The sequence below is a fragment of the Paramisgurnus dabryanus genome, chromosome 2 (assembly GCF_030506205.2).
Source record: "Paramisgurnus dabryanus chromosome 2, PD_genome_1.1, whole genome shotgun sequence".
Taxonomy (NCBI): domain Eukaryota; kingdom Metazoa; phylum Chordata; class Actinopteri; order Cypriniformes; family Cobitidae; genus Paramisgurnus; species Paramisgurnus dabryanus.
In genome coordinates, this window is record NC_133338.1 from 20,702,802 (window position 1) to 20,716,159 (window position 13,358).

The 13,358-nt window shown below is 34.7% G+C and overlaps 1 protein-coding gene across 2 annotated transcripts; it reads left to right on the forward strand.

Moving 5' to 3' along the window:
• Positions 1-1,143: 1,143 nt before the first annotated feature.
• Positions 1,144-8,871, forward strand: LOC135750848 (amino acid transporter heavy chain SLC3A2-like). Of its 2 annotated transcripts, none has more exons than XM_065269867.2 (9): positions 1,144-1,298; positions 1,639-1,840; positions 1,919-2,106; positions 3,888-4,061; positions 4,310-4,398; positions 5,158-5,288; positions 5,587-5,884; positions 8,092-8,154; positions 8,295-8,871. In XM_065269867.2, exons 2-9 carry the CDS (start codon positions 1,668-1,670, stop codon positions 8,640-8,642), a joined length of 1,464 nt encoding a protein of 487 aa, XP_065125939.2. In that variant the 5' UTR covers positions 1,144-1,298; positions 1,639-1,667; the 3' UTR covers positions 8,643-8,871. The 2 variants fall into 2 exon arrangements, with proteins under 2 accessions (XP_065125939.2, XP_065125937.2); XM_065269865.2 differs by having other exon boundaries at positions 1,146-1,298; positions 1,629-1,840.
• The last annotated feature ends 4,487 nt before the right edge of the window (positions 8,872-13,358 follow it).

Sequence of the window (13,358 nt, forward strand, 5' to 3'; positions counted from 1 at the left end):
TATAAATACTCATTATGTAGTGTATAATTTTAGCTCTACGACTATAAAAATGCTGGGTTATTTTCAACCCAGCATTGGGTCAAAAAGGGACAAGCCCAGTCTGTTGTGTTGTAATTTAACCCATGCTGGGTTGCTTCATGTTACAACAACCCAATGCTGGGTCAAATATAAACATTTTCTTGGTTAATTTTAACACAGCCGCTGGGCTCGTCCCTTTTTGACCCAACTCTGTGTACAGTTATTGTTCCTGCATATTTAGTATTACTGCAACCCGCAGTTTTAGGTTTTATGCTTGTTCATCTGAGAGAATTTCCTCATAGATCTCCTTATATGTTGTATTAAAGGGATAGTTCACTTTAAAATAAAAATTCTGTCATCATTTACTCATCCTCGTGTTGTTCTAAACCTGTATGAATTTCTTCTTTCATGACTAACACAAAAGAAGATTTTGAGGAATGATGGTAAACACACAGCAGATAGTAACCATTGACTTCCATAGCAGAAATAAAAAATGATGGAATATAATGGGTACTGTCAACTGTGTGCTTACTATCATTTATCAAAATATTTTCTTTATCATTTATCACAATACATCCAAAATATTATTTTCCTACTATGGAAGTCAATGGTCACTATCTGCTGCATGTTTACCATAATTTCTCTAAATATCTTCTTTTGTGTCCATCAGAAAAAAGAAATTTATACAGGTTTAGAACAACATGAGGATGAGTAAATTATGACAGAATTTTTATTTTAAAGTGAACTATCCCTTTAAGTCACAAGTTTTTTTATTAATTTCCTCAAAAATGCTTCAAATAGGCAATCATATCTCCGGTATTTATAAACTTGTAAAATACAGCAAAGCACTGAAGACGAAATAAACACAGTGACCCACATTGAAATGAACCTCTATCTCCCTAAATAGCAAAATCATAAAGAATCATTAAAGCCTGCCCAACTGTAACAATAAACACACATGAAAAAATATTAAACCAGTTCCATCTGGTTCTGTTTTGTCATAAGAAATGTCTTTGAAGAGTAGGATCAGACAAATTTAGGAAGGTCCACCCAGACCCCTGCAAATTTTTTGAAACCCGGAACCCCCATGCTAAGCATTAAGAAAATAAACCGCAGTCCTCAGACACTTCCCAATATTGTTCATCTAAGAGAAACATATAGAATAGCAAGCTTGTGATGGGGCGGGGAAATCTCCTTTATATAATAAACAGACCAATACTGTAACTTTTTATGCTGTTCAGCTGCAGACAGCACAGACAACTCATTGGAACACTGTGCAGGTATTTATCTTTGCGATCTTCAAAATGTTGTTTTCTATTATACTGTAATTGTAATTTATTATTATTAAATATTTTATTATTATTATTTTAAGCCATTGGTTTGTGTAAATGTTTAAATGTTTATTCAGTCACCAGTTTTCTTTTTAAAATATTTAATGGCTACACCATTAGACATCACATAATAAACTTTATGTATCACATAAGCAGTTGCTTTAAAATTTAGATGAGGGCACTATTTTTACACATAACAAAAACAATATGTTGTCAAATGTGCAGGTCAATTTATTGTTCCAAACGTATTTACATGATAATACTAGTTTTCTAATTCAGTGATTTGCAGGAGTGTAAGCGGTTCCTCGAAACAAAAAAATGAAAGACGCAGAACTCAATGAAATTGATCTGGAAAAGCAGCCAGTGGCCAGAGAAACGCAAACAGGTAACCAAAAAAATGGTTACGCCAAAGTAGCGGTCCCAGCAGACATAGGAGTAAAGCTGAGTGGCCTAACCAAAGACGAGTTAATGAAAATCGCTGGTACAGTTTGGTAAGCAGCCTATATACAGTAAGACCTCTGAAATATAAATGTCTGTCTGTCTGATATTCATTCACAAATTCATTTCAGGTGGATTCGGGCTCGCTGGTTTTTGTTGGTTCTTTTCTGGCTTAGTTGGGTTGGCATATTAGCTGGTGCAGTAGTAATCATAGTGCAAGCCCCACGCTGTAAACCCATTCCTGAGATGAACTGGTGGAATGAAGGTCCTCTTTACCAGATATCTAAAGTCAATGAATTCTCCGAAAAAGGATTGAAAGGTAAGATGAATATGTTTATCAATTGTGTAGCTGATTACTATTTAAATGAAAATTAATTTGCTTATCCTACATAAGTAAATGTAACCCAAATTATCCCAAACTAATACATAATATAGAATATAAAATATTACTTAAGACCAATACAAAGAAAGGATTTTTAGAAATCTTGGCCAACTGAAAAGTATGAACATGAAAAGTATGAGCACAGCACTCAATACTTAGTTTGGGCTTCTTTTGCCTGAATTACTGCAGCAATGCGGGATGGCATGTAGTCAATCAGTCTGTGGCACTGTTCAGGTGTTATGAGAGCCCAGATTGTTCTGATAGTGGCCTTCAGCTCTTCTGCATTGTTGGGTCTGGCATATCGCATCTTCCTCTTTAATACCCCATAGATTTTCTATGGGGTTACTATGGGGTTAAGGTCAATTAAGAACAAGGATACCATGGTCCTTTGGCACTGTGTGCAGGTGCCAAGTCCTGTTGGGAAATGAAATCTGCATTTCCATAAAGTTGGTCATCAGCAGAAAGAATGAAATGCTATAAAACATCTTGGTATACGGCTGCGTTGATCTTGGACCTCAGAAAACACAGTGGACCAACACCAGCAGATGACATGGCACCCCAAACCATCACTGACTGTAAAAAACTTTAAACACTGGACCTCAAGCAAAGTATATTGTGTGCCCATCCTCTCTTCCTACAGACTTTGGGACCCTGATTTCCAAAGGAAATGCAAAATGCACTTTCATCAGAGAACATAACTTTGGACAACTCAGCGGCAGTCTAGAAGCGAGACGCTTCTGATGCTTTCTGTTGTTCAAGAGTGGCTTAACACAAGGAATGTGACAGCCAGCGGTGGCCTTAGGCATCTGGGGGCCCGTTTCAATAACTAACTTGTCGTTATGATAACCGTGAGTTCAGAGACGTCAGTGTTTTGCTTAGAATTGTGGGTTGGGTAGAATTTTTTCAGAAGATCGCAAATAACAGTGTTGAATTCATACATGTGGCTTTTAGGAGCAGAAACTTTCGTTTCACAACCTCGTAGCTCGTGGTCAATCTACCTTGGATGGTTTAGACATTATGTCTGCAAATCAATATCCTACAGAGAAAAGTGAATGGGATGTTGCTGGTCTGTTGGGACCCCATTGGAGGACGGGGCCTGTTTCAATTGAAGGCCGCATATGGCAACAGCTGAAACCCAGGTTTTGCATACGTATGTGCGAAGTGGTTCTTCAAGCACCGACTCCAGCTGCAGTCCACTCTTTGTGAATCTCCCCTACATTTTTAATGGGTTTTGTTTGACAATCCTCTCCAGGGTGCGGTTATCCCTATTGCTTGTACACTTTTTTCTACCACATCTTTTCCTTCCCTTCGCCTCTCTATTAATGTGCTTGACACAGAGCCAGCCTCTTTTGCAATGACCTTTTGTGTCTTGCCCTCCTTGTGCAAGGTGTCAATGGTAATCTTTTGGACAACTGTCAAGTCAGCAGTCTTCCCCATGACTGTGTAGCCTACAGAACTAGATTGAGATACCATTTAAAGGCCTTTGCAGGTGTTTTGAGTTAATTAGCTGATTAGAGGTTGGCACCAGGTGTCTTCAAAATGGAACCTTTTCACAATATTCAGACTTTTTGAATGGAAATAGTGAAATAATCAACTTTTTGATGATATTGTAATTATATGACCAGCACCTGTACTATGTTCTGGTGTACAAACAGTGCTATGTCTGGTGTAGGTGCACTGCTGTTCCTTTTTTATCTTTTTCCTTTTACACTTTCTAGGGGTTGAGGAGAAACTGGACTATCTGAACCAGATGAAGGTGAAAGGTCTTGTTTTGGGCCCGATACACACAGTGCAAGCCGACCAGCTGAGCACTTTAAATTTAACTTCTATAAAACCTGAAGTAGGCACTGAGAAGGAACTGGAAAGCCTGCTGGACCAAGCACACATAAAAGGTGAACATTGGGAACATAAAAGGTGAACCTTCAAAGTACTTGTGTGTTCTGATTATTTTAAAGAGTGCTGAAATTTCAAGACACCAACAAAGTTTCAAGAACTGAGTTCTGGTGACATTAAATAAATACTACTGCTACTACTACTAGTTGTGTAAAGCTTGTTAAAACCAAATTTCAAACATCAGTTACTTTACTTTTCCATTTTCTTTCTCCGTGTTTTACCCTCTCTTGTGTTTGTTTCTTATTAGGTATCCCCATAGTGCTGAATTTAACACCCAACTATGAAAGAAATTCGGCCTGGTTCAGCAATGCTTCCTCTGTTGCTGAAAAACTCAGAGTAAGTGCTGATGAGGCAAAGGAAATAACAGAGCAAGGCCTGTTTATGTGAATAGTGGAAAATGAAGATAATAACGGAAATATCATTCACACGTTGAGAAAAATATTTATACCTAAAGAGACAAAAAGTGAAACAGATATTACCGTACATTAATAACCACATTTTGCATAATAGATTTGCAATATGAAATATTGCTGTATAGACTACATGCAATATTCATTTTAATGTACGAAATGTAATACTGTCTCATTATATACAGTGCTTAACATATTTATTAGACCACCTTTCTATGTGTCTCATATATTATCCAGCATTGTGAAGTGCTGTGGATTTTTTTTTTATTTCAAAAGGTTTAGAGGGATTTTGAACAGGAGTGAGGAATGTCAGATTGAATTTATCAGTTTTTATCCAAAACTTGAACCTGCTCAACTTTTCTTAGAAGTCATAAATTAATCAAGTGTGAAGTTCAACCATTAAAACTATTTTTTCCATAAAGGACTGCAGGTAAATAAAAATGGTTGGCCTACTTGGGCATCTAAATTATGAAAAAAATGTTTCTTATAAAACAGTAAATTAAATAATTGACAGATAACAAACAATTTTAAATGTAATTTTCACATTAGAAAAACCATTACAGAAACAAACCATTAGTAATGTACAATACTGTTAGATTAGGGCAGCTAAACATTTGGGTGGTGGTCTAATAAATGAGTTAAGCACTGTATTTATTCATGTATTTATTTATGTATTTTTTTATAGGAAGCATGCAAGTACTGGTTAAAAAAAGGATTTGACGGCATTTTTCTGTCTGGGCTGAGTGACATCGTCAACACAAACACCTGGACATCTATACAAGCTATATTCAACAAAACTGACGAGACCCCAATAAAGTATGTTTTGAACTATTAATTTATTTAACGAAATAGTGCCACCTGCAGACCAAATGGGGCAATTGCTACTTTACTCGGTCCAGTCACCTAGAACAGTATTTTTTAGCTTTTACAGTACCTCTTTACGTTTGCTGTACAAGGCACAGCTTAATTTAAAATTCATTATATAAAAATAAATCGTATTCTTAATTGTTTTCATTCTCTTTCCTTTCCAAGTACCAATTATTTTTAACCTCTTAAAACTGAAGCTTAGTGTAACTGTTATAGTACTCATTTCCCTCTCTCATCCTAATTTCAGAGCTCTGATAGGCTCAGTAACTGGTGTCTCTGTGGATAAAGTCTCTCGCCTGCTGAACAGTTCAGGTGTTGACCTATTTACGACTCAACTGTTGGATCCACACAAGGCCCAGGAAGTGCAGAAACTTTACAATAATCACTTACAGAGCAGCCTGGCCTGGAGTCTAAGTGGACAAACCCTGGGCACAGTGGCATCCACAAAACCAGCAGAACCCATACGGCTTTGTCACATCCTGCTCTTTACCCTACCGGGCACACCTGTGTTTAACGCTGGAGATGAGGTTGGACTTAAAACTGGGGTGAGTGGAACATAAGAAGAAAATGATAATTCATTTAAAGAAAATATTACTTTTTAAAATATTATTTATTTAGTTAGTTAAGTATAATTGATTTTTTAAATAAACTAAATATAATGCATAATTTACTTTTTTATAAACTTTGTAATTTACATTTTCAGTGATGGTCATAATTAGAGCCCATAAGGATCGCTGTACATATTAGTCAAGTGCTCACTTATTAGTCAACCAGGGGGCCGTGGCCCATAAGGGGACCTCAACAAACTTCCAACGGGGCTTCAAGATGACTTAAAATTTATTAAAATAAGCTAAAACATTAGTGTTTGGTTATGTTTATAGCAAATATACATATTATACACAGTTAAAACCAACAAGTTCAGAGACCTCAAAACATTTGTGGAAACCAATTACCTAAAAAGATCTAAGTAAACCAAGCCAAAAAATTTAAATAAATACAATTTATAAATTACAATTAATACAGCACTGAGCAAAAGTCTTAGGCCACCATACTTTGTTTTTTTTTTTTTTTGCAATGTTATAGTGATCATAGATAATTGTTTCTCAGTTTCTTTAATAACATACATCCAGAAGATACAGGAAAAATGTATATAGTATTAAAAAATTTGAAACTGATGTGTCAAGTTTTTAGTGTAAACTCCCCATCCACTTGAGCAATAGCAGGAAACTGCAGGATCATTTAAACCTAAATAAATTAAATCTAATTTCTAATTTTAAAGAAATTAGTCTTTTAACTTAATTCTGCTCAAAACGCTCAAGATGTGTTTAGTGTCAAGAGAGGTCACACGATGCCTAAAAAAGACATTTAGTCCTGCAATTTTATTTTTTTATTTTTTTGTACATATGTCCTGCATTTTCTGTTTGTATCTTAATAAAATAGATTGAAAAATAAATATGGATGGACATTAAAATTTCTAAACCAACAAGTCTGGTGGTGGTGGCCTCAGACTTTTGCACAGTACTGTATTTCATATTTAATATTTAAGTACACTATACTTAAAACTACTGTTAGTGTTTACCATTTATTTTTTTATTCACAAGTCCCAGAAACAGACAATGTAACTGTGAAGAATGCAAGTGTGAAGAACCTCAGCACAGTGCTGGCATTGACTTCACACAGTTATTGTTTATATGATAAAGCAACACATATCCAAACAGCCGCAGGCACTACACTTGGTAACCACAAAACTAAAACATAGCAAACTGTTCTAAATCTCCAACATAAATGAATGTTTAACACTACTGAGTCTTTCTTTTTACTGAAAACCACAAAATATTACTTCATTTCAAAACATGCTCTTGTAATGCAGGCTCACGAAAAGCATTATGGGAACTGGAAATCCAACTAATCGTGCTTATTTAACGTTAAACTGAAGTAAATTTGCAGTGCCAGAATCTTTCTTAGCTTAACTAGGCAGACTGAATGCCATAAACCTCATCACAACCACCAAAAGTTTGTAATTATTTGCAGTGTTTATTTAAATGAGGCTGCATGAAATGACTCAGTTTGGAAGTTATAAATAAAAATTTTTAGTTAGCTAAGCTCTTTGACTCATTTTATTTGAGTTTGTGGAACTCAAAGCAGTGAAATAATTTGAATAAGTGAAAAATAAACTTGTTTAACTTGTTTGAGTACATTGTACTGTTTGGGTTTTGCAGTGTAGTTATGCAAAGCTCTATTTCATGTTATTTGTGACCCTGCCTGTGAAATCCAAGATAAAGTCATTAAAAGCTTGATTTTAATTACTGATTTCACTTTAATTTTAATCTTTAATACGATCTTACTCAGTCAATAATAAAAATATCAAGATTATTTCATACTTTTACAGAATGTTCTTTACATTATGTATAATAATTGTATAGTAAATCTCAAAAAATGCATAGAAGTCAAAAAGGTTAAAATCCACTTTAGTGTTTTTGATTTGTAAAAAGTTTATTGATAAAGTAAATGTATGTTTAGTGTTTCAAATGCTAAGACCGGTGGAACACTGTAAGAAGTGAAAAGTTGGATCAACTTTAAAATGACTTAAATTGAGAATTGAGATTTGAGATTTTTTCATCTAAAGTAAAAGTGAATTTTTAAATCGAAAAACAAAAATTTGATGTATGTTTTTAAGTGAATACAATTATTAATGCTCATAATTACTATATACGTGACATTTACAAGGATAAAGATTTGTATTCCTTTACAGGAAAAGCTCCAAACCATGTGGGACTTGGAAAGTCCAGCAGAAGAGACCAATGCAACAGCAAAGGTACATTTTCATAATCTAAAACAAACGGTTGTTATCTCATCGCTGTACTAATTTCAAATTTGAATATACCAATATATTAATATACCAACACTCTGTTGTTCTCATTCTGATTCATATCTTCATGTCATTCACTCACTCAGGCTGTGCAGGAGGAGCGTATCGCAATTCGTGATTTCTTCAAAACACTCAGTGACCTTAGGGGGAAAGAGCGAGCTCTCCTCCATGGTGAATTTATAAACCTTAACACCGCTGGCTCTTCATTAGCATTTCTCCGCCTTTGGGACCAAAGTGAACGCTTCCTTACCGCCATTAATTGGGGAAATAGCGCTGTTACCATGACACTCAGTAACAGTGACTTGCCAGCTCAAGCTAAGGTTCGCATCAGCACAGATGCAGCAAATCTAGCTGTGGATAGCATGGTGTCATTGGAGAAGTTGCAGCTTGGGCCACAACAGGCTGTTCTGCTGTCTTATCCTTATGCTGGTTAGACACAGATATATATATATATTCAGATTTTCATTTATTCTTTTAGAGCTTTTTGGTATTCATTAAAGAGATCTCAAAAATAAGAAACACAAGTTTGATGTATCTTCAGAAATTTGTATTTAAAGTATAATATGTTTTAAATGTTTTCTTAATGAAATATTCCTTATGTTTTATAAGAGTAACATTGCACACACAAAAAGTGAATTAATAAAAACGTTTGTCACAACTGTTTGAGGATATTCCAAAATTGTGCCATGCATAAACATGTTTATTCAACTCTATCCTTAAATAAGTTATTAATTTGACTGCATAAATATATTTGTTATATTTGATTTGTCTTTACACTGATAGTGATTGGTATTTTTTTGTGCATTACAGTTTTTTATATATCCTTGTGATTTTATGCACACAATACATAATTGTTGTGCACTGTCTTGGCTATGAGCCACATGTCGTTAATTCTTGGGGCAGGAAAAGGAAGACTACACTTAACAGGTGTGTGTATGTGTGTCATGTGCGATTAAAATATGTGCTATATAAAACTATTACTTCCTGCGCACTGTAGTAAGTGAAGAAAAAGAAAAAAACTGGAGTGAGATTATCAGCATGATTCAATCTAAAATCATAAATCATTTCTTTTCATATAAGTAATATGATAGAAATGTACAATGACAATATGAAAAATAAGAAAATATGAAAAATAAGAAAAAATCTTATTATATTTTTAAAGAATCTCTACAGTGTCTTACATCTAGCACTGCAAGCTCTGGTTATATTATAGATTTTATACAACTTAGTTCTCTATTCTTAAATGTGAGGTCATAGGTCAAATCTGAAAATCCTATAGTGTAGTAAAGTTCTCATTCACTTACCTTTTTACAGCCGACTCTGTTTAATCTTTTATTCACCAGAAATCCATATACTACACATTACTTTATGTCATACTGTATGTGAGTGAGAGAAGAAGAGAGAGAATGAGATGTGAGAAAGATCTCTGTCTAAATCTTTTTGTGAACTTTCCCTACTATAAATGGTGGTAGGCCTGTAGGTTTATATGGCCTCCCACCACAGACATCTCAAGAAAAAATTTGCCTTACAAAAATAATTTCGACATTTAAATACAAAAGAGAGTAAAATAAATTCTTATTGTATATAAAAATGATCTGAATGATCTTAGTTATGCTTGAGAATCTAATATAAATCATTAAAGAAAATGTTTCAATTATAGAGCACTTAAATATATTATATTACTCCACAGATATCATAATATTAATCCATAATTATAGATTTCACAAATGATCCCATTTAAAATTTAAACAAGTTTTTTAATGTTTTAATATAAATGGAATTTAAATCAAGATGAGTGAAGTTTTAAGATTCAAGACACATTTATATTTAATTGAAAAGAAATGGTTACAAAAATGTTCATAGAGAACAAAAAAGTGTGCTCTGTTAAAACCAAAATCCGAAATGTCGTAAAGACTTACAGTGTGTAACACCTTTTACACAAGCATTTTTCTGTGTTTTAACATATTCAAAGCAAACATAATTGAGTATTGCATTTTTTATTAAAATCATTCTATCACAGTTAACATTATATTTTTATTGCATTCCCACAAGCTAGTTAAGTTTTTCTGAATAGCTTCATAATTTCTTTCCGATGGAAATGTATATTCACTTAGCTTGTGTGGATTGATAATAATATAAACAATAATTTCTTAGGCCAAGAAATATAACGCGTATCAACTTTAAACTAACGAATGTTAAATGTGTGCTGGAATTGATTTTTAAAAAGAAGTAAATAATGTTCAATTTAGCATCCTAATGTTGCCTGTTATGTAAAACTTTAAGTGGAATTTTTGTCCACTTCAGATTTTGATTTAGTCTGTGGTGACAATATTTTAATTGTATTCGCAACAGGTGTGTGCGTGTGCTCACTCAGGTTTGTGTTGATCTCTGAATGTCAGCGGGGGTACAGTGATATTTCAGAGTCGACGGAGAGAGCGGTGTGTTTCTGGTAAAACACGGCGTCGCGCTCTAGAGATGACAGCGTTGTGGTCGCAGTCTGTGTGTGTTACATGTATTTGTCAAACGTGCTTTTGGGTATGTATGTGTGTATCAGTGTGATTGTCTGTGTGTGTTTTCTGTGGGGATGGGGGTTTCGTTTTGACTCTGGGCAACTTTTGACGGCAGTGTATCGGATTTTTTGAGTGTTGAAAACGGGGCCTTTAAAAACCATCTTATCTTTTAGATAACTTTTAAGTTTTCCATCTTAAATGCCATTAAATGTCTGAGAAACCTTTCTTATTTACATGGTAACAAAAAATATAATTATTAGGCTGTTGTCTTATTTGTGTTGATGTGTTGTATCGCATACACTTTATGAGACTCATAATTCAGTCTCTCTCTCTCTCTCTCTCTCTCTCTCTCTCTCTCTCTCTCTCTCTCTCTCTCTCTCTCTCTCTCTCTCTCTCTCTCTCTCTCTCTCTCTCTCTCTCTCTCTCTCTCTTTCTCTCTCTTTCTCTCCCTGTGTCTGTTTCTCTACGACATACAAAGACACAACGCCCCCTCTCGCCCTGTTGTTGTGAAACTCCGCCCTTAACAATGCCCAGTCATGCCTGACTCTCGGTTTTACTGATTCAGCCTACTCACATTAACCAGACTACATTAACCCCTGCTATCTTGAACCTCATCTTGATGATCTTCATCAGCATCACCACCTCCATTATTATCATCATCATCACCACACTCATTTATATTGTCTTCAGCAAAAGTGTGACTTTCAATATCAAAATATAGCTTTATTTCTCACGTTGTCCTAATCAATCGCTGTTTGAAAGAATGACTACACTTGCAAATCAAACTATACATCTTGTGTGAGAATCTGAAACATTTAATAATCAACATTTTCATTTATGTCACCCTAATAAAGATCAGCTTTTCAGTCTACCGGTATGTCTACATTTCTCTTTGGCTGTAAATCTGGAATGCATGTCTGTTATTCAAGTTTCAATTTTAATGTGCTTTGTTGATATATTCAGTTATTTATCCCATTAACCCTTTAATGAATACCATGGGTCTATAGTGACCCGACATAATGTTTATTTTCTATATTTGCAAGAAATTAATTCCGTTATTCAGTATTCCAGGTATTATGATCATCACAAATCCTTATTTTTGTTGTTATAATTATCCTTTCCTATTTTTTTATTTTTATTGTTTCACTACCCAAATCGTTACATTTATTTTTCCTTTATAAACAAACACAGTCTTTTGTATTTCAAATTTTGCAAGTAGTAAAAATTATAAATGAAGAGTTCAGATGCAAAACCCGCAAAATGCATCTTGTTATGTAGCAGACTCTTAGTGGATTATGCCTAAAGCTTGTATTTCTGAATGGCCTAAGTGCAGGATTAAATTCAGGTGTGATAGATAAGAGAGGCATACAAAATGTGCAGTGGGTCCCCAAGAACAGGATTGATAACTTCTGACAAAGACCATCCAGGGGATTCATTTATAAAGCATTTATAAAGCTTGTATGTGTACGCAAAAATCCATGCTAAAGTCCATATTAGCCAAAACTTTCTTTGTTGTGGAAAAGTGCTTGGGGCCATGTCAGGGTCTAAGCAGACGAACTCACTTTTGCTTGTCCGATTGCTACAGGTTTTTAGAAATATTAGCCATTGTTGCTGCTCGAAAAGGGTTTAAACATCATAGGTGTCATTTATGCTGGGGACATGTCCCCACCACTTTTTGAAAGCATTTGGTTTAAATGTTCTGAAAAATCAAGCGAACCAAGAAATGTTAAAGGTTTATTTGCACAAAATAAAACATGCAATGCAGTTTAAAACAATGTACATTGTCCAAAAAAGTAACTCAAACAAAATAAACTATTACTGATTCTAAAATGACCCAAAAACATGCATGCGCCGATCAGTAACTTGAACTAATTCTTGACACAGTTTCTTCTTGTCCAAGTTATCCATTCTCTCTCTGTAAACATGACAAACTGTTGAGTCAAGTTTGTGACATTGAAGAGTCCATTTTTGATGCGCCGTTATTCAATATTTTTCCTGTCCTGCTGTAATGTTTTTTCATCTGATCTTTTGTCCCCACCACTTTTTAACACAAACTGATGCCCCTGTTAAACATTGACAGGTGCACTACGTCAATGACATTAATTTAAAGGAGGAAATCTGCAACTGTTCATCTGCACACAATTTCAAGATTGCGATTTATACATTTCCCGCCTGAAAGTTAGGTGTAAGCTCAGTTTCTAGGCGTATACATTCGTTTTATGAATCACATGTGTGCGCTTTTCAGAAAAGATCATAAGATCAAATTTAGGACATTTTCTACGCAGCATTTTATAAATGAGGCCCAAGGGATGTCAAACTGGTGTGCAACAATCCTGCTGAAATTAAAACCAATCCTTATTAAACACACCTAATTTAAGTCATCAAGGTCTTCAGAATTATTAGATTACTAGCAGGTTAAAGCTAAACTCTGCAGGACTGTGGCCCTCTAGGAACTGAGTTTAATATCAAGTTCCAGGTCTGAGTGCAAAGAGCACAAACGTGTAGTTGTCATTTGTGTGGCATGTATGCACTCAGATTGCAATTTAAGATGCTGCTGCACATGTGATTTTATTTTGTCAGTTTTGCTTTCATTTATTCAATCACATTATTACCACAATTCACTACAGTTTAATTTCAGTG